Raw genomic sequence first — 21,185 nt, 5'->3', positions numbered from 1 at the left:
TCTCAGTCAGTGTGCTTTACTCAGGCCAGCATCTTTTTCCTTATTCCTGCATTTTGTTTCAAAATTGTAAGGTAGATCCTATAGAGGTCAGTCTACAAAGCAGTCACATGCTTGTGAAGGGTGGATGAGTTCAGGACAGACCCCTTGTGATGAAGAAGTGCCCTTCCTGCCCTATTTCCCACTTCAGTTCAGAATGTGTTTAGCTGAATTTTTTGAGCTGTTTTTGGCAACGTCTGCCATTCCCATTCCACCTGGACCCATTTTGCTGCTGCACGGCTGCTGCCAGCCACATGCCCTTGGGGACACCACATGGGCAGGTCCAGCTGCATCAGCCATGATGGGTTTGCAGCAAACACTCATTTTAGCCATTTGGTTTAAGCCATATTAGGATTCCATTGTTTGGGTTTTTTTAAATGCCTATATAGCCACTGAGGATAACAGCATTGATGTGCTGTGCTTGTTAGAGTGAAGGATGCTTTCAAAGACACCTCTAGGAGTTGTCCCGCTGACATCAGCACAGCTCCCCAGGTGCCCTTGGAAGTACTCACTGTAACTGTTCCCACCAAAAATGCTTCCAGTTTGGAGGCTCCTCCCCATATCAGGACCCATTCAGCATTCCAACCCTACCAGCAAGGCCCTGCCCTGCTTTCAGCTGGGCTGAGCTGCTCAGGGTACAGCCCTGGAGCTGCTCTGGGAGATGAAGGGAGTCTAAGCACAGTCCCTGCAGCAATTGCCAAGAGACAGAAATGAGTGATAACTTCAGATCTCAGTGCAGGCTGTTTGCTAAAATGCATCTATCTATCTACACTGCCTGTGAAACACAGACACATACAAGGTACATCCCCCTTTATTTTGAGTACATGTAAGGTTGGATGCCCCCAGAGATAGCCACACACTGAGGTCTGTCTGGGCACACCTGGGCTCACTTTGCCTCTCAGCTCAGGTGTGAACCAGCAGCATCTCCCATGTGCAGCAGCAAAAGGGTTGTATTCTTGCTTAATTTCATCACAAAATCCTGTTTTTTAAAATGAAAGCCTTCTCCCCCCGCCCCTTCATCTGCCATGTCCTGAAGGGATGCAAATCCCAGGCAGCATATTTTGTGCTGCAGTGATGTTTTCTGCTCCCTGCAGATTCTCTTAGCTTAGGGCTCTCCTGCTGACCTTAACCCAGCTGACCATCTTCCTAGGGTTGTTTTTTTGTTTGTTTTTGTTTGTTTGTTTTTAAAAACTGATGGGGAAAAAAAAAAAAGAGTAGAAAAGTTTAGCAGTATCTGTATCACTAATTTTTTCTACATTCACCAAAGCCAGGAGTCTAGTGGCTTCAGTTTTTCTGTTTACTTCCATAATGCAAGAACCTGCTACTTTATGTAGCCCTGGCCTGTCCGCTAGAGCTCCCCAAAGGTGCCCTGGCCTCCAGCTTTGCCCTGGGGCAATGAAGGCCTGGGGAAGCCAATGGCAAAAATCCTATTGACTTCCACACGGCTGAGGTTTTGCTTGGCAACCCACTGGCATGGGACAGAGCAGCTCCTGCTGCCATCCCTGTCCCACGGAGCCAGCGGCACCAGTAGGGTCACACAGTGTGACTGCAGCGGGTAAGGCTGTTGGGTTGTGTGGGGGGTTGGGGGGATTTGGACTTGATTGCAAAGTTTGTACCATATGTGGTTGTTGTTAGGACTGAGTGCAAAGTAACCTGCTTTCTGTCTGCCTTTTTCTCACAGCAAAACTAACGGCATGGTTCATTTCTCTTAGGACAAGACCAGTGCTCTGAGCCTGAGCAATGTGGCTGGGGTTTTCTATATTCTTGTCGGAGGCCTCGGGCTCGCCATGATGGTGGCTTTAATCGAGTTTTGTTACAAGTCTCGGGCAGAGTCCAAGCGAATGAAACTCACCAAGAACACTCAAAACTTTAAACCCGCTCCCACCACCAATACCCAGAATTACGCTACGTACAGAGAAGGCTACAACGTGTATGGCACAGAAAGCGTGAAAATCTAGGGGTACGAGTAAGGTCCAGTCAACTAGAAATCCTCTTCTTTAACTTCTGTGTGTTCTTCTTACTTCTGTGGGGATTTAAGTGAGCCTTTCCCTGCACAGGAGCAGGCTGCTCCAGGGTCTCCAGGCTGCAGCGAGGATACATCTCCCCAGCAATCTGTGGCTCACTCAGCCCATGTCTTTTGTTAAGAAACAGCTGCATGGGCACTCAGGGAGATGCATCCCAGGGGTGGGAATGCCCCAGGCACACAGCACTGTTGTGCTGCCTGCAGGGAAGCAGGACAGGGGCTTCCCCCCTCTGGGCATTGTCAGCTCCATGCCGCCTCCTTCCCTGTGCTGGATGGTGTATTGCTGTCTCATGAGGTCTTCTCAGAGGAGAAAATGAAGTCTTGTTTTTGTTACAGATCCTCGCTCTGACAGCGTGCAGGAGGAGAAGCAGCAGAGAATGTGGCTACTTCATGGATTCGGACCACCTGAGCCAGTCGCACTCTAGCCGAGGTGTCAGGTATGACACGCATTGATGATGGTGCAATGAACTTTTAAATAGGAAAAACTGATTTTTTTCCTTCAGTGCCTTATGGAAGACTCTGAGACTCACAACAATGCAAACCATCACTGAAATATTCTTGCTTTGCTTGAAAAAAAAAGAAAAAGAAAAAAAAAAGAGAAGAAAAGGAAAGAGGAGGAAAGGAAAGAGAAGAAAAGAAAGGAAGAGAAAAGAAAGGTAAAGGAAAGAAAAGGGAAGAAAAAAGAAAATAGAAAAAGAAAAGAGGGGAAAAGGAAAAGGGGAACAAAAGAAAAGAAAAGAGAGGAAAAGAGAAAAGAAGAAACGGAGATGAAAGAAAGTGGAGAAAAAGCAAAGGAAAGGACTGGTAACAGGATCTTAGTATTGGGAAAAGAAAATGTTGTAAAAAATCAGTGCAACAAAAGCCATTCTTTGATACCACTGCACAGAAACTGAACTCGAGTCCTGAGCGCACTTGGCCGCAGTGCGGTGCTGGCAGCTGTGGGCGCGTGGCTCCGACAGCATCACACCCAGCCTGGCCCCAGCACGGCCCCCCAGGACCGAGTGCCGGCGTTTCTGAGCCGCTCTCAGCTGTCCGGCTCATCAGAGCTATTCTGTATATCAGCGAAGAACAACTGAAGAAAAGAAAATGTGCATTAAATACAGCTAAGGTCACTGACTGTGAATCTGTAAATCCAAGAGAAAGCAATCTGTGGAACTGCATGTCCTGCTTCCAGACCAGTAAATTCATTTCCTTGACAAGATAGCTAAGTGCAGGCAGAAATATTGTATTCCTTTGTTTTTCTATCATCGGGCATACCTACAGGTGCTTTATTAAAACAATATTGGGTGGCTTTAAACAAAACAAAACAAAAAGCGACGCGCTGTTTAGGTTCAGACCATATATCTCTTTTCTTGCTGTGCATTTGCATTTTAATTCAGTGTTGAATATCAAGCAACAAAGCAAGAGAAGCGCAGGTTAGTTCTTCCCAGGCCTGCTTCTGCCTCGCACCGGGCTCCTCCTAGCTAGCAGTGTGCTTAGCTAAATGCTTCTCAACAACAGTTTCAAACCAGAGTAGGGAACAACCCCCTTCCCCGAGCGGCCCCGCCGTGCTGGGACACAGCGCAGCCTCCGCCTGGGAACCGCGCAGCAGCATCTTCAAACAAAGCAACGAAATAAAGGGTTAAACATCATTAAAAACAAATAAGAACAAAAAAGGTGAGACACGTTGTCAGTCACGCAGGAAGCGTGTGGTGAGATATCTGCGTACTAATTACCTCTAATACGGCAAGGCGTACTATTCTGTAGTTCACTATAGGATTTTGTTTCGTCGGTAACACACGGCGCAAAGAAGCTCATTTAAACCAGTCTGACCCGTAGGCGTTTAGTTTGCTGACAATAGATTCGAACTTTTAATAGGATTTAAACAACGACAAACACAAAGAAAAAAAAAAGACTGTATGGGCAAAGTCTCGCTAAAAATATGTATTTCCAACCGAGTGTAATATAACGACCATTTTAAAGGCTCATAATTTATCAATCCAGTTTTTTAACAGGCGATCAGACCACAAAGTTTGGTTTGGGTTTGGGTTCTTTTTGTCATTAAACTGTGATTTTGTTTTTCCACCTTCTGAGCTCGATCCGCTCCAAGTGAGGGTTGGTTTCAAAACAGGCGTTTTTTTCTTCAAAGCTGTATAAAAATGTATGTTTATCAAATCCATTTTTACCGAGCGGAGGCTTCACACCAGTGAAGGGAGTTTGAGAAACGGTTCGATATTTTTCTAAACTTGCATGTAAAGCTACAACAAAACGTGGTGATTGCTTACAAAGCCCAGCTACCAACTCCAAGCTATGGGAAGTTGGGCGGTCGTCTGACGACACTGTTCTGATCTATTCTTTTCCTTTGTTTTGCTTTGGGGTCTCCTGGGTTCTTTCCTTTTCATTGTCTTTTGGGATTTTATTTTTTCTGTTCTCTCTTGTTTTAATTTGTAATTTAAGTTTCCTATTTTCGGTCATTGAAACTGCACTTCAGTGAGCAGAAAAATTGCCAAGCAAACTAATGGCTGTAAAAGCATAAACTGCATGTGTGGGCATCAATTATTGAGCCTCATTTTAATGAGGTGTTGTACAAAGAGTTTTAATACATTTTGTAAATAAAACTGTAAAGAAAAAGAAAAAAAAAAAAAAAAACCAAAAACAAACAACAAAACCACAAAGAGTTTGCTGATGTTTTCTCCAAGGAGAGGCACCACTGTGGCTGCAGAGCTCTGCTCTGAATTGGGGTACCCACTGTTTGTTCCATTCAGGGAAAGGCTTTTGGGGCAAATGGCTTAAATGAAGCACAGCGCTTTGGGAAAATAAATAGGAATTTGGGGTTTGGCATCCTGAAAACAAATGGTGTTGCTCAGAGAGCTGTGGGTGCCCATGCCTGGTGGTGCCTGAAGCTGGGCTGGGTGGGTTCCGGGCAGCCTGAGCTGGGGGGCAGCAGCGGTGGGCAGGGGGGGCTGTAAGGTCCTTCCTTCCAACCCACGCCATGCTGTCATTCTCTTGGCATGATGCAGGCAGGGTGCGTGGGGCTGAGCTGGGGCAGTGTAAAGCCCACAGGGATGGCAGGGAGAGCAATCTACGGATGAGACAAAGACTGAACCCACCAGCACATGGTGACAGCACCATGCAGGCACTGCTCAGCACTAACAGGGGGAAAAGCCTTGGGTTGGCTGGGCTGCTGCCCTCAGCCTCTGCAGCTGTGTCCCCCAGCAGCAAGCACAGCCAGAGCTCAGCACTGCAGTGGTACGGCCCCACGGTGTCTGCTGAGAGCCGGTGCAGAGCATCGTGACTTGTTTTTTTGTTTTTTGTTTTTGTTTTTTAAATACTTATTTGTGGTTATTAAAATAATAACAATAATACACAGTTATTAAAATAAAATTACAAAATTTCCCTGGTGCTCACATTCATTGCCTCAGTCTGAAAAAAATTGATTCTGTTTTGCAGGCAGCAAGACATAAACAAGCTCTGGATAATGATAGCTCTATTCAATTAAACTAAGGGATTTAAGTACAGTGATAGCGTTTTCATGGGTATAATAAATTTCAAAGTACTGTTAATTCAGACCATGCCCATCCACAACTGCTGCTGGGGACAAAATCTGCAGCTGCTGTTGTCCACACCCAGCCCTGCTGCCTGTCTGGGCAGCCTCTACAAGGCCTTCACCACCTGCTGTGAAAAACCCCCCACGTCTAACATAAATTTCCACTCTTTTAGTTTAAAACTGTTTCCTCCTTGTCCCATCGCTATCTGACCATGTAAAAAGTCAGTCTCGCTCCTGCCTATAAGCTCAAGTACTGGAAGGCTACAGTGAGGTCACCCCGAAACTCCCTCTTCTCCAGGCTGAACAAGGCCAGTTCCCTCAGTCTCCCTTCACAGAGGGGTGCTCCAGCCCTATGAGCAGCTTCATGGCCTCCTCTGGACACATTCAGATGGCTCTGTATCCTTGTGCCAGGGTATCCAGACAGAAGAGCAGATGCAGACAATCCCCTCTGCCCACTGCCACCCCTCTGTTCATGCAGCTCAGGACACTGTTTGCCTTCTGGGCTGCAAGTGCACATTGCTGGTTCACGTCCAGCATTTCTCCTCAGGGCTGCTGGCAAGTTCTCCTCCCTGTCTGTACACATATTTGAGATTGGCCTGACTCAAGAGCAACACCTCATTGAGCCTCATTAGGCTTACGTGATCTTACCTTTCAAGTTTATGTCCCTCTGGATGGCATCTCTTCCTCCTGTCACATCAGCTGCACCACTCAGCTTGGTGTCATCAGCAGACTTGCTGAGGGTGCACTTGATCCCACTGTCCACGTCACTGATAAAGATGCTGAAGAGAACTGGTCCCAGTACAGACCCTGGGGGACACCACCTGTCACCATCCTCCAGCTGGACATAGAGCCATTGACCACAACCCTCTGGCTGTGACCATCCAACTGCTTCCTCACTCTCCTGAGCCCAAGAGGCCAAGGCCCTGCTCCTGCCCTGCTCTTTTAGCCCTAAGAAGAGATCTGAAGGAGCCATGGGGCTGGGGCGGTGTGCTGCTGTCAGCTGGGCTGGGGCTGCACTGAGCCTGCAGGCCCTTGGGGCCATGTTGCAGAGCTACAAGGCTGAATCAGAACTGCAGTGCTGAGCTTAGGCTCTGCTGTGGCCCTGGGGGGAGCACAGCTGCCATTGGATTTGCTGCAGGCTCAGGCTGTGCTTTACTTTAGTTTCCAGCAGTGTGAAAGCAGCTGTTGAACCCGGTGTTAAATGGGCAAAGGCCAAGGGAAAAAGCTCTGGGAAAGGCCCTGGAGGCACAAGGCATGAGGGGGCACAGGGCTGCGGGCAGCACAGAGCTGGACTTCCATGGCAAGGATGGAGTAGGGCCTATACAGCCTTTAAATGCGTACCATCCGTGTTAGATAACGTCGAGCATACAAATAAAGCAAACTGACCTATTAACGCATGTGAGGCAACAGTAAACAAGGTTCTGAAGTGGTTTGATGCCACGCACAGACCATACTACACAGCTACAGGGGAAGCTGCAGCCAGCGCTCATTGCCCACCCCACAGCCGTGGGGTCCAGGCCAGCAACACGGGGATGGATGGCGGCCGCTTCTCCCCACGATCGCTGAGGCTGAGAGGGTCTGCGGTTCTTCGGAGCAACACTGACATGCAGCGGCCAGAGGGGCTGGGAACCCCGCTGTTACCCGCGGCTCCAGCAGCGGGCAGGCAGCCCCTGGAGGGGAACTGAATTCCAGATAACGGGCTGATTACCAGAAACATACAGAATTAACGTAAGGGCCATGCTTTGAGCTGAGAAAATAAATATAAATGGTATTTATGTAATATTCCCCCGTCCTTTAAACATGGGGAGTTCGCCATCTTCAGCCAAGCAGCTCATTAGGAGCCAGCTTGTTAGCACCCAGCTGTGAGCAGCACTCTGGCTCTGCCACCCCTTCCTCTAGCATTTATCGGACAAAGGGGAGAGCAATGCAGGAGAAAGCACCACAGCTGTGACTGGACCTGTAGAGAACCACTGCCTTGACCACAGCATACAGAATGAACTGACTGTGTATTTGATGTGTATTTCTTCATGAGCTTTTAACATAAAAGGACACACGGAGCACCAAGAGTTGAACAGAACAAAGTGCGTTTCCCAGGCAAACCATTAACATCCATGTATTGACAGGGATGCATTTCCCACAGCTGCCTGCGGGCAAAGGGCAGTGGCAGGGCAGGGCAGTAAGGACTGATACAGCCACACAAACTTCAGTTTGGATCACCTTCTTTTTCAGGAGAGGGTCGGTAGAAGCACCCATGGGGATGGACACTGCTAAGCACAGGTAAGGCACAGCGATGGCAGCACTAACACTAACCAAAGCACTCCCACAAATAGAACACATCTTCTGCTTGTCAGTCTAAAAGCGTAACCTTGACAATCGCAATCATCCTTTTCTGTTAGAAACCATAGAGGTGAAGACACAGACTGACTTACACAGGCCCCAAGGGGCTGCCAATACAGGCAGGGCAGTTTGAGGGAATACATGACTCCTGTGGGAAGCTCTACCTACAAGGAGAAACCTTCAGTCTCCATTACAATTCACCTTATAAATCTTACAACTCCCCTGCTCCTCTGAGAGTCTTAAACTGGCACGACTTCCTCTTCTGAAATAATCATTCAAATGAACTACGTACCTGAACTGCTGCACCAGGCCAAAACAGCTCAGCTTCCAAGATACCTCTTTAAATAGCAAACAGGGCATTTGGGCAAGACACTGGAGCCAGTCCTCCAAAGAGTACAAGCTCTCACAGACCTTCCCAGCAGTACATGAAGCAATAAAGCGACCACACAATGATTTACGACCCATTGAGAAAACTATCGTTTATTTAGAAAAAAGGTTACACTGGTAGAATTCAGCAGATAAAAAAATTCTTGTTTTTTTGTTTTTTTTTTTTCTTTCTTTAAAAATGTCATTGTGAAACTTTTCAGACTAAAGTGTAGCGATTAAAAAGCTCCTGTAGCTGTAATTGAAATTTCATCGTCGGTTTTTGTTTTATTATTTGAAGAGAGCATTTCCAATTCATCTAAAAACAACATGACAAACAAAAGGTGTGGCGAGGGACAACTGAGCACAGGTTTCGGTTGGGATGGAGGGAATCGGGGTTTGTTCTTTATTAGGTTTGTTTTTGTTTCTCTTGTTTAAACAAGCCAACGTTGTACACAGAATATACAAATAATCCCTAAGCATCGCATGAAAACAGTGCTCCCGCTTCGTTCGCTCTTTTTTGTGTGTGAATATTTTTTTTTCCTTCTTCTTTCCTAAGTCACTGGTATTAAAAACAGGCCAAGTAATAAATAAAAACTGAGTTTAAATGAGGTAAATTCAAAAAGGTTCAATAACTGTTTATTTGTGGTTTTCAAACACCTAAAAGAACGCATCTCATACTGAAAGAATTACTAAACTCAGGCAGTATTTTAGACAACCTAAAGTGGAACTCTGTACACATGAAACCTCCTTTGCACTATGGCAACTGTTTGTTTGCAGCACATTGTGCTAAAATATGGAATAGGTAACACTTTCAGCCAGGTACTGAAAATAAATGTGTAAGAAACTAAGCAACAAGTTAAAATACAGTAATGTACAACTCAACAATTAAATCTTCAGCACGGGGAAATAAAGCAGAGAACTGAATAATTTAAGGAGATGCAGATGGGTCCTCTTCATTCACAAATTTCTGTGCAATCTATACTCTGGAAAATACATTTCTGGTCACAGCTGGATATCTTCTCATTTCAATCTCACCTGCAATGAAGGCACACGCAATTGGAATTAGACGCTGCTCAAATGAATACCCATCTCACAGTTGAGTACTGTACTCCATTCACGATTCAAAGAATGTGAACCCTCAGGCCTCATTTGTTCCCTAACTCTAGTTTATTCCCACAGCAAGAGCAATGTTAACGTAAGCATTTTGTTAGTAGAGAAATGCTCATTTAAAGATAGAAATAAAAAACAAGTAGTCACTTGTCAAGGTAATATCTGTTGCGTAAGTGTGCCCCCTCCTTGCAATTGTTCAAGTCTCTAGGTTAGACAAAAATAAAAGCATTAATCAGAAGCTGTTCATTAGGAAGAATGTTATGAAAGACTCAAACAGGAATCAGGCATTAGAGCCCACAAATACAAAGAGTATTTTTCTGTACTTCTCTACGCAGATTATGGGGTATTATTATTCTATGACAGATGCTCCAGTTAAGCCCACTGCTTACTGGATGTTTCAGCATGTACTGATGCACTTGTTTCTTGTATCACAGCGCAGTCATAAAAACACCCTTGTACTTTATAACTAGCTACAGTTCTTCCCTGACACTGAATCTCTGGTCAGGGGAAAAATGATCATTTCTGCTCAAGAAGCTGCAAGACTTCAGTAATAGGCTTCATCTGCCTAAAGTCTTTCTGAAAAAAACTCTTCTAAAGGAAAAAACCTAGATTAGACAATAACAGCAATGAAAGAGTTCCAAAAAGATCCCATGAAATTCCTTCTGGAGGCTGCTCGTTTTTTTTTTCCAATTTGGAAGCTATTCACAAAAGCATATTCCATTATTTCAAGAAGAGAAAATAAAACTAAATAAGTAGCAATAACTTGAACTCTTATTACTCTTCTCCTACACCAACAGAGTGAAAGAGATCACTGCAAGCTTTTTGTTCCCTAGCACCCCTGTACACATTTGCATTCAGCTTCAGCAGCAGAATAATGGCACCAAATGAAACTCTGGAGATCCTTTCCCCAAATAGTCCATCCCTCCATTTCCAACAACCCAGCTGTAGAGAGTATCTTCAGAAGATACTTCTGGATGACCAGAAGATTTCAGGAAGTTTCTTCCTCTATTAACTGAAGATTACTGAAGATGAGAAAGCAGACTTCCTGAGCCACTATATTTCTGTTTACAAAGCAAAATGCATTTGTTAACAGAAGTTTGCTTTTATTGTTTTGCATCAGGGTTTTGCTCACGGTAATAGGTTTTATCTATTGCTTTGTTTTTAATACCCAAGAAGAGCACAAGTGCAGTCTCCTGCAAGGGACCTCATGAGAACACTCCTCCATTATGTTACACCAGCCACAACCCCTAGACCTCCTGAAAAGGAATTTCCAAAGAGCAAAGCATTTGCACCTTTCCAATCTGGCCACTGTTATTTTAAACAGTCATATGCAAACAGAAGAACTTTGGAATATTGCAGTCTGTCTTTGATGCCTAAAGCAAATACAGCCACTCCAAGAAGCAGTGTTAATTTGAGAGTCCACAAACAGTAAAAATATCCCCATGTAAGTTTTGGCACGATCACCTTAAGACATAAATATTCTCAAGCACTGGCTAGTCTAACTCCCTTGCTCAAAGAAGACGAGTTAACTAAAACAGGTTGCACTGGGCTATGCCATACCAAGTCAGGTTTAGAATACCAACGCTGGCAACACCATGCCTCTCTGGGCATCCTGTCTGAGTATTTGACCACTCTTACAGATTTTTGTCCTCATTTTTAAATATAATTCTTATGAGAACTGTTTGTAAGGGGTTTCTCAGCTAAGCAATGGAACAAATTCTCAGCCTCATCAATCTTCTCCAATATCTGAGACAACCTGTCCATCTACAAATGTTCTCTTATCTCCCTCTTGAATCACACCAGCTTGTTTAAAAAGTTTAATATGTGCTTTTCTACGATCAGAACAAAATTATTCTGAGAAAGCAAACAGCTCAAACTGCTTATACATGCAGCTGAAGAAAAAATACTTAATTTTGTTTGTAGGTTCTGTGAGCTCTTAAAGCAAACACCAGGAGAAATTAAACAACTCGTCAGTTTAATAGTGAACAAACGGGAATTATAAAGCACTTGGATGATTTGGAAACAAGACAAATCATATTCTTTAATATTTGTTGAATACCAATTAGTTATTTTCATATTTACCCAATATATATATATTCACACATTTTCTATAAACAGCCTACCGGCCTACACAGAAATGCTGCTAATGATGTGTGGCTCAAGTTTAGTAGGTCAGGTAAACTAATTTTCAGTTGAGTGAGGAACTGTGCTTCTGAAACAACCAAAAATGAGAGATGAGACTCCCAAAACTGTTAGATGCAAAAAATACCCTCATATCCCTACAGCTAAATTTAAGTCTGTGTATATTTGCAAAAGTGTGGAAAGATCAGAAAACCATCGGCTTCAAATCACTGTTTTTTTTTCTATAGCTAGTTACTCACTTGTCTGAAGTTTCTTTTCATTCAGTAAATAGTCAGTACATTCATGGAGATGAACATTCAAGCGGAGATGAAGAACTGCCTTACTATGCTATACAGCAATTTGATCTAGCCAATACTCTGTACAGATAAACTGAAAGAAAGGATCAAAAGTTTCCAATGCATTAAAGCAAGGGTATTTTTAACTGACAAAGGAGGTTATTAAGACTGGCAACTTATACGTACCATAGTGATTTGTGTTGTTTTGTTCTTGAAGAAAGTGCCAAACAGCTGACTCCCTAACCACGCCACCCTCCCCTTTTCTTTTGCCAAATAAGTTTAAGCATCTATTCCAGTTCCCCAGCTAATAACAGGGAAAGCTGTTTCCCTAGTTAAAATTGTGTGGTTTCACCCCTTTAGCACTCAGGCTGGTATGTGCGTGCAAAATCCTTCACCAGTCAACAGAAGCCACAATAGCTACGAATTCAAAAAAAGCAAATTTATTTATTTTTACCTTGATTAGAACATTCTTCATTATCTGTGCTTTTCTGAAGATTTATGAGTAGATTCAGCATTAAGGAAAAAAATTTTGTTTTAAAATATGTAATAAAAAGAAGCCACTTCTTTGTATTTTTTCTTAAGAGCTGACATGTAAAAGGATATTGTTTCTTTTCTTCTTTCCCTCCAGTGCTGTCTCGTTTTTCTTTCTTCTCTTTTTCTTTGTCATGTCTTGATTCCTGGAAAAAAAAAACAAACAACAGAAATTACATAAGCAGTTTATTACAGCATATGCTGTACAGTCAGACTAGGAGTATTATATTCTCCATGCCTAATATTCATCTGAATATCAGTAATCAGCTTTAAAGACAGTCAAAATCTCAAACAGCTCTGTGATAGCCTATCAGTAAAGAACTATAACTGGGAAGTAGTTGCAACATACTTACCTGGCTGCTCAGAATACTTGTGGCACATGCACTTGAATACACAAATAAGAGCATTCCTATTTAAATATGCCCTGCTTTTACATAGCTGCAGACTGCAAATATACTTGGAGTTTTTAATACTCTAGAGGAAGTTCTGAATTTTCCTGACTACTGCCAAAAGAACTATTCCTCTAATTTATCCTATCAGGAGTGACCACTGAAATAATTAAGAGCCAAAAGGAAATTCCAAAAGCATTTCCCTACGAATTCAAGGCATATATTTTCAGGCCATAAACAAGTATTAAAATGAGGAAAAGGCTAGCTTATTCTGCCAAGAGCAAACAACAACAAACAACATGACACAGGCAAACAAACCAAAAGGAAAATAATTGACTAAAGCTTACTTTACCTTTTTGCTACCAGAGGAACTCTTCTCCATCTTTTCTGCTTTGATTGAATCACCTTTTTCTTTTCCTGAAGATTTTGATTTGCTCTTCTCCCTCTCTTTTTCATTTGAACGAGGAGAATCAGAAGGACTTTCGCTTTTACTATGTTTGGAAGAACCTGCTAAAAAGGAATACAACAGTTTTAATTCACAGTGAGTAAAACATTAACATCCATACACACAAAACCAAATACGTACTTGTCCCATTTTCCTCTTTGCGTCGTTTAGTTGAATCCTGTGGCACCTCTCGGTCACTGTTGGAATGATCCTGGCACCAAACACAATTATGTAGATATTAGCCAATTAACACACACTGCTAAAGTAGGTGCCTGCTTATAAGGTTATTATGAATAACTTGTTTTGAATACTTAAAATGTAACAGTGTTATTACAGCTTGTGTAAAGTTTCTTATGATCAGTTTTGAAGGGAAGAAGTAACAGAAGCAAAACCAACCCTGATAAGGATCACTTCTATTTAGATAGGCTGTACCACCAAATATTACTGCTAAAACTTCAAATAAAAAGCTTTCCATGTATTTATCAACTTTCTAGACTACTAGTTTATAAAAGTTTCACCAACCCTTTTTCGATCTTTCCTGTCCTTTTCCTCTTTCTTCTCTCTCTCTCTGGATCTTTCCCTTGACTTGTCCAAATCTTTCTTGTCCACTTCTCTCTCTTTACTCTTGGACAGTGTTGGAGTAGTGTGGTTAATGTAGTGCTGTTAAATTAAGGCAATATCACCAAATATTAATATATATTCCTAGATGTGTAAATAAGTCTTGCACTAACAAAACAGATCTAGCTCAAAAAGCAAGATTTATCATTACTACTTATATTGATAGAAATTTTTTTGAATTGGTCATCTATCATATAACCCACAGCATTGTTTTCTCGGCACTGAAAAATTCAGGAACCCTCTCACCTAACTGAAAGGCTTATATTAAATAGACATTTCTTTACCAGTATTGTCCAATACATCAAAACTAATCAGCAGTACTACTGATACAGGATATGCAGATTCTTGGACTTAGCACTTGCAAATTCTGCCTGGAATAAATGAATGGAGACAGTATCTAACTCTTCATTTTTTCAAATGAATCTTATTCCATACAGTACTTAGGCCAACTCTGAATAACATGTTTCTGCTGTAGCAATACAAAATTCCACCTTAGACCTGGCATTTGAAATGATAAAAGTCGCTCAATATGCAATTCTGCATGTTTGCTTTGTAATGTGTTCTACGTTGTTATTGCACTCTTCTCCTAACCAGTTTTATTAAGTTCTGTAAAACAAAGCTGAATATTTGTAATGTGAACTAAGTAGGGAGAGAGGGGGACAGCAAGAAGAAATCATAGTTGCATCAAGCATAACACTTGGCAAAAATAAAAGGCTATAACGTGCATACATAAGGTAGTAGACTTGTTATGATAGTACATTCGTATTTGTACAGTAATTATGTACTCTAAGTATAACTGTACCTCTTAAAGATCAGACTATAAAATCCTATGAAAAGACCAATTAAGACATTTCAAAATGAAACATGTCTTTTTGTGTTATTTCATATACTTAAGTTACAGCAACACACAGAATTAAGTCTGCTAAAATTGATGCTAAAGTATACTATTAATTTTATCTGGAAAATGTTTTAATTAAATGTTCTCTGTATTTCTTACTGGGCAGACATTTTGCTTAATCAGTACACTAAATACATAAGCATAAGATTTGTTCAGAACAATCTAGAAACTATTAGAACTAGCCAAACCAACAGAAAGAATAAATCTATTTGAAACAATATTTAAGTTAATTCTGTCTCTCTAGAATTCTAGCAAACATTTAAACTAAAATAAGCAAGCTCAAATTTGGTAAGAGGCACATTGTTAGGTCCCTTTTCCTTTCAGCACATGCCATAATGCTATTACATAATTCCCCACGCCAATGACCTCAGTAGCCCTTTCTCTCTGCTCTCTCCCCTCTCTTGTCTTTTTGTGGTTTTCCTGCACTTATTCTACAGTTAACATTATCCTTATTCCCTGGTTTGTTGTCACCTTTTAACAATGACTCGCAGCAAATACATTCGTTATGCAGCCCCATTAATAGTTGCCACCCACAGATACTTTCCACATTTCGCTCTGCTTTCCTCTCATTCTGCTTCTTGCATTCAGATGGTTGTTCATGACAGATTCCCACTGCTCTTCTACCATTCCAATGGAGAGTTACGGAAAGCTTTATTCCCTCTTCCTCTCCTTAAAGAAAAGCCCAGATCTGGCTTGTCAAATTTTACCAGCTCACTTCTAGAAATGCTGCTAGCTCAATCCACACCAAACCTGGGGCACTGCCATAAGCTATGCAGCTTGGACAAAGACCAAAGAATAACACAAGCCTAACACAAGTCTGGCAGCCTGTACTTTATAACCTGCGATGTAAAGCATCATTCCAATGGTGTGCCCTATGCCCTCATCCTCTCCCCATCCTCCTCCAAAAGAAAAAAAAAATAAATCCCAGCGAAGTCAGGAATAAAGGAACTTTGTCAGCACACAACAACACTTGACTCCCTAACTCTGAGCAGAAGGTGAACTCAGAAATCTTACAGGCTTCAAACATATACACAAAGTTAAGAGAGAAACTTAACTTTTGTTATAGCATTTACAGGCAAAAGCCAAGAATTCTAATCTAAGTTCAAGACAAATATTATACTTTCCTAATCTTAAACAAATTAAATGTACAAAACACCCTGACAATCCATCCACACAAACAGTTCCTCAAAGGATGCCTCCTGTGTGCCACCCCCATGCAAGCAGTTACAGCTGATAAAGGACAGAGCCCAGCTCAAAGAAGTTCACAAGCATCCATTAAGCAGTCAGGGCTATTTTGAACTGAAACAAGCCAAGAGTTCTGAGCACTTTGTTTCATAAGAGAGAGCTACAAGTAAAACATCAGTGCAGTGTATAATACAGGCTAGAAAGCAATAAATCCTTTGTGCATTTTAAATTAATATATGTAATCTTACATAAACCTATAAGTTATCCAGAAAGACCAAGTGTTCAACAATTTCAAAGTGACAAACATCTGTGCTATTTATATACTATTACTGACTGCATGACCCAAACTCTTAATAGCAACTTTAGAAGACTTGATTCATTTCTATTAGTCAGATACAATTAAATACACTTTAAACACGTCCAAAAGAAACTGCAAAAAGCTTTCTTAAATATTCATTCACGGTATTTATGACTGTCACTGTAATGTATTTAAAAAAGGCAACAAATATCTGCTAAATTTGCCCCCAAAAAATAATATTCTGAAATATCACTACACTCTCAAACGTATCCTTTAGCACACCCTCTTGTAAGATACCGCATCTGCAGTGTGTTTTTGCAGGAAGGAAACAAATCATTATTTAGAAAATTGCCTATGTTGTATTACAACTGTAGCAAGGGGAAAAGATAAGTATTAAATACGTTTTTGTTTTAAAATAACTATCTATCAGTATTTCTATTTCTTTTAAAATACCAATTAATCTAACTAGTCTATTACCTCTTAGGCCAGATAAATGACTTCTGGATTTGCTTTTTGTTTTTAACTAAACACGCATGTTTCCATGAGGACCATGGAGTAAAAAGTTGGTTTTATTAAATCAGATTACCCAAAGTCAGCTTTTACTTTTTGTAGCTTTGCCTATTCAGATGCATAATTTTGTTTTATTTTGTAGGAGTAAGCGAAGCCAAAGACACTAAAGACAGTTGTTTCTTTTTCATTCTGTCAGCCTTCTACAGGCTAAAACTGAAGAAGTAATCACTGAAATAAAATCTCTTTAAAATATTGGGTGAATGTTACATTTAGGGACTTCTCTTAATGTTGCTTTCACCTAACAACTCCCCCTCTCTCTCCTGTGGCAAAGCTCTACATCCCTCTGATACAATGCTAGGATTTATAGGAGTGGAATTTGAGTTTTCTGAGGTAGTTCACCACAAGACCAAGGTTACATTTTCTCTGAAACAAAACCCAAGTAAATTTTGGTTGTTTCTAAAAGATTCAAACCTTTGTTGAAGAGTCCTTGAGTTCGTTGAGGTTGTCCTGTAGAAAATGAATGGAGATGACACGTAAGCTGGAATAGTTTTCAGAAACCAGAGGAACTTTGGGAAGCATGGCCGCACCCTTGAAACAAAAAGCAGCTACTCCTTCTGGAATAAATCTTAGGTTAATACTTCACACAGAATCAAATCTAGAAACTAGTGGTTGTTTGTGTTTTTTAAAAAAAAAAAGGAAGAAAAAAAGTCACATCTATTTCTCTGCTCAGTTGTATTAACTACAAAATGCATTTATACCCAAATCTTCATAGAACACTGAAAAACAATTCTCCCACCAAGAAAAACAGCCTTAATTCTAAATACTGCTGAATCACAGTTGAAATAGGCTTAAAATACTTTTAAACACGTATCTTCTCCACTTTCAGTTAAACGTGGCAGAATTCACTCTAGAACTTTACGTTGTCATTTACAAAAACAGGCAAGAAAATCTTTTAAATTCTATTTTGAGTAGTTATCCCTGCCACCTGCTTCCTTAAAATTAATAAAAGCTACTCCAGTTCTTCAAAGTTAATCTAAATCTTTTAAGCAAATCTTACATAGAAAAAGATACACTCTTCTGGGAAGAAAAAAAGAAAGAAAAAAAGAAAGCTTGTTCTAAAGTTGCTAAGACGATGAATCTTACAAGCTCACATAATCCATCACAGTGCTCTTGATGAAGTATTAGTGACTTACAGTTTTAAATGTTCAACGTACTGCAAAGATGCCACGGACATAGGTGGTTTAGAAATAAAATAAATATAGAGCAAGGAATGGCTACCCTGAGTCTTCAAAGTAGGCTACGCCCAAGGTATTGTGCTGCGCTTGAATGCTTGGGGTTTCTCTTTGCTGGGTAGTAGGCTTGGTTGCCACATCTGGTTTTATCGTACCGCAGGGCTCAACATGGTGGGAACCCATTGGAAATAAACAAACCTCGAAGGGAAGGTACGACAGAAGCTGCATGCTCACTGATTATACACAACTACAGGAGAACTGATCACCAAGGAGACTTTAAAATGGAACTCCTTTCAAGACTCCTCTCCTTAGAAGGCACATATCGGTATGACGCTCATCAAGAAGCCTGATGAATTCAGAGGTATCGTACATCCCGTATCATCCAGGAATCTTCAGTGTTATAGATTCTTCAATGGAAGTGCAGAAAAATATGCTCCACTCTGCTGCAAAGACTCATTTGCTTGTAGCTACCATTGCACTCCAAAAAAACTGACTGTTTAAAACAGTGAGGCACTTCTGGGTAAAAATTCTCTTGCAATTTCCAAACAATTTAGGAAATTTGTGCTAGGTCCTTGAAGCTTTACTTTGGTTAATAAAAAATATCTTAATAGAAAAAAAGACAGTCCGCCAATAAAGAAAAGGAATGCATTTTCTAATGCAATATAAAACCTCCAGTGGTTCCAGTGAATACTTGGCACAAAACTTGAAGGAAGTCGGACATTGGCATCCCAAACTTGTGAGCCTAACATGGGCGCTGCCTTCCTCAGGCTATACTAACCTTTACTGTTGAGGAATGTGATGGAGAAGAATGGATATCAACTTTGCGGCGTTTTTGTTCTGGAAAAAGGAAAAAGAACAAGAGCATTATTCAAACAGCTTTAAGAGCTGATCTGTCTTTCTGAAATACCAAAATAATCTGAGTTAAAATTAAGTTTTACCACTAAGTCAAATTTTGTTTTTCAAGAGAACAGCGTGCCTTAAAAGCATGCAAAACGTTTAAGCCACAGCTATACAATATATTCTAATAAATGACCATTTAGAATAACTCTAACATGTTACTAATCCACATACAAAAGTTCTCAATTGATAGGCTTTACAAAGATGAGCAATCACTGAAAAGACAAACTATACATTCACACACTTCTCATTTTGGAGATATCCTGAATATCTACTTCAGGCACGAAAAAGTCATAACTACATAATAGCTAGCCCTTCTCTTCAACAGGGCTAGGGCGTTGCATGTATTGGTATTCAGTGATTTTCTAACAACATGTTATTACTGTCTGTGTAGCTTCCTTTATTTTTCAGAACAGACTTACCCCTCTCACATTCTGATGCTTCTGATCGGGGAACAGGAGACTTCAAGGACCCAGCTACTGGAATCTTTTCTCCTCCTTTAGTATTTTCCTTGGATTTCATATCCTTTGCTACATCTTTTTCTCTGGATGGCTCCTTTTCTCTCTCCTTTTCTGCAACTGACTTTGACTCAATGGTTGTAACAATTGTCTTGGATTTTTCTTCCTTTGAAGCTTTTTCTTCTTTCTTGGCCTTCTCCTTCTCTTTGTCAGATTTCGGTGTTTTCTCCTTAATCTCTCTTGGCTTATCATCTTTGTTTGCCCGTTCTTCCTTTGGTTTATCTTTCCCATCCTTCCCAAGTGCCTTCGTCTCTGGAGTGGTAGCTGGAATCTTTTCTTTCTTTTCTTTCTCTTTTTCCTTCCCACTTTTTTCTTTATCATCTTTCTCTTTAATAATTTTGCTGCATCAAAAACAAAAAGGCCAATTAGCAGACAAAAAACTAGCTTGCGTTATAGGCAAGTCTTACTCCCGATTTGATAGAACTTCTTCAATCATTCACTGCCAGATTATTTTGCTGTCACTTCAACAGAACATCAACAAGAGTACTATCTTGTTTTTCATTACTTAACTAAAACAGAATGTATTTTATACATGCATCAGCTTAGAACAGCTATATATTTTGGCAAAAATCTGATGTAATGGGAAAAAGTTAAACAGCACATGAAAGGACTGAAAAGGTAGGTCAATTTCAAAGAAGACAATAGAGCATATCAAGGAAGGAGTAGATTTCTCACCTATTAGAAGCACTGTTTCCATTGCTTGTTGTCACCTTTGGTGTAGTGTTGACAGTTTTATTAATGACTTTCACAGTACCCTGAGACTTCTCCTTTAGTTTATCTGTTTAAAGAAAGAAAACAACTTAATTACAATAACATACGTCTCAATAATAAAAACAAGTATCCCAACACAAATTCATGCAAAACTACATTTAACTAGTAGTTAAAGAGGTAAACACAGACTACACTCCTGCAAAAATCAACCACCAACAACACAAAGAACATATAATGCACAGACATTAAGCTCACAGAGATTTTTTTCTTTTCAATTTAACAAGTTTTGAGACAGTAGCTTGTAAATATCATTCAACTAAGAATCAAGTTTGTTTACCAGTCTCTTCAGCAGAGCTTTCCTCCAGTTTCGCTGTATTTATTGTGAGAGATGTAGGCATCCCAGCACCACCTGGCCCATTTTGTACTGTTGCAGCTACAGCATTCCTGGCAGGTGGGTCTTTGTGGTGGAATTCATTTTCAGGTATCATAAAAGGCTTCCTACTTTTCAACTGCCCAGAATAGCTGCAAGTCGCACAGATTGTTAAATATGCACAAACAAAGCAAAATATGGGTTGAATTTTAAATGAGGACTTAATCTAACAGTTCCGTCTGTTACTTTTCACAGTTTTTCCCAACTGATATGCAGTTTCTTCCCCCTTTATCATTCAACTCAAAGTAAAAAAAGGAAAAAAAATTAAAAGAACAAACAAAAATAAAACCTCACACAACAGAAGCAGCCCTACCTCAAAGCCCTCTTTGCTGTTACCACCATCACACACACACACTCCTGCCAAACACACAAAAAAATAGCCCACTATTAGCACAACCTTAACTACCACTCAAATATCCATAGATGATTCTGCACTTAGGCATATGAAAAACTTAATCAAGCATTTTAGAACTCTATTATCTTCCAAATTATGCAATCTTGCAACAATAGCCCTTGGCTTTCTCCACTTTACTCCCCCTTGTATCTATCTGCTGTTATACTATCTCTCTATAACGCAGCTATGCTCTTGTGAGTGAAAATCTTTACTATTAAATGCATTTTACTAGAGTCTTGAAAATGAAATTAGTATTCATCCAGCACGACATGAAAGTTTTCATTCACAATGCCAGCCCTGAGATGCGGGATAGT

At 40.7% G+C, this 21,185-nt stretch overlaps 2 protein-coding genes across 14 annotated transcripts in view; one reads left to right on the top strand and one right to left on the bottom strand.

Moving 5' to 3' along the window:
• Nucleotides 1-4,706, top strand: part of GRIA3 (glutamate ionotropic receptor AMPA type subunit 3) — a 280,633-nt gene extending 275,927 nt beyond the window's left edge. For 4 of the 5 annotated variants that reach the window (XM_015860743.3, XM_015860740.3, XM_015860741.3 and 1 more), the window contains 2 exons: nucleotides 1,749-1,996; nucleotides 2,396-4,706. In XM_015860743.3, the coding sequence (XP_015716229.1) occupies nucleotides 1,749-1,994 (246 nt within the window). In that variant the 3' untranslated portion in view covers nucleotides 1,995-1,996; nucleotides 2,396-4,706. The remainder of the gene's footprint in view (nucleotides 1-1,748; nucleotides 1,997-2,395) is intronic. The other variant, XR_001554693.3, reaches the window with a different exon arrangement.
• Nucleotides 4,707-8,375: 3,669 nt separating this feature from the next.
• Nucleotides 8,376-21,185, bottom strand: part of THOC2 (THO complex subunit 2) — a 48,809-nt gene continuing 35,999 nt past the window's right edge. For 4 of the 9 annotated variants that reach the window (XM_015860748.3, XM_085546297.1, XM_015860750.3 and 1 more), the window contains 11 exons: nucleotides 20,385-20,569; nucleotides 20,012-20,114; nucleotides 19,241-19,677; nucleotides 18,700-18,758; nucleotides 17,161-17,196; nucleotides 13,703-13,840; nucleotides 13,322-13,391; nucleotides 13,088-13,245; nucleotides 12,419-12,492; nucleotides 12,270-12,317; nucleotides 8,376-9,323 (listed from right to left, as the gene is read on the bottom strand). In XM_015860748.3, the coding sequence (XP_015716234.1) occupies nucleotides 12,290-12,317; nucleotides 12,419-12,492; nucleotides 13,088-13,245; nucleotides 13,322-13,391; nucleotides 13,703-13,840; nucleotides 17,161-17,196; nucleotides 18,700-18,758; nucleotides 19,241-19,677; nucleotides 20,012-20,114; nucleotides 20,385-20,569 (1,288 nt within the window). In that variant the 3' untranslated portion in view covers nucleotides 8,376-9,323; nucleotides 12,270-12,289. Of the gene's footprint in view, nucleotides 9,324-12,269; nucleotides 12,318-12,418; nucleotides 12,493-13,087; nucleotides 13,246-13,321; nucleotides 13,392-13,702; nucleotides 13,841-17,160; nucleotides 17,197-18,699; nucleotides 18,759-19,240; nucleotides 19,678-20,011; nucleotides 20,115-20,384; nucleotides 20,717-20,790; nucleotides 20,835-21,185 lie in introns of those variants that run through there. The other 5 variants (XM_015860749.3, XM_015860751.3, XM_015860752.3 and 2 more) reach the window with 5 other exon arrangements.

The sequence above is a fragment of the Coturnix japonica genome, chromosome 4 (genome assembly GCF_054131305.1).
Source record: "Coturnix japonica strain WE chromosome 4, WE-NBRP24, whole genome shotgun sequence".
NCBI classification, from domain to species: Eukaryota; Metazoa; Chordata; class Aves; order Galliformes; family Phasianidae; genus Coturnix; species Coturnix japonica.
The sequence above is the reverse complement of the archived record's forward strand: the minus strand, read 5'-3'. Positions and strand labels throughout refer to the sequence as shown.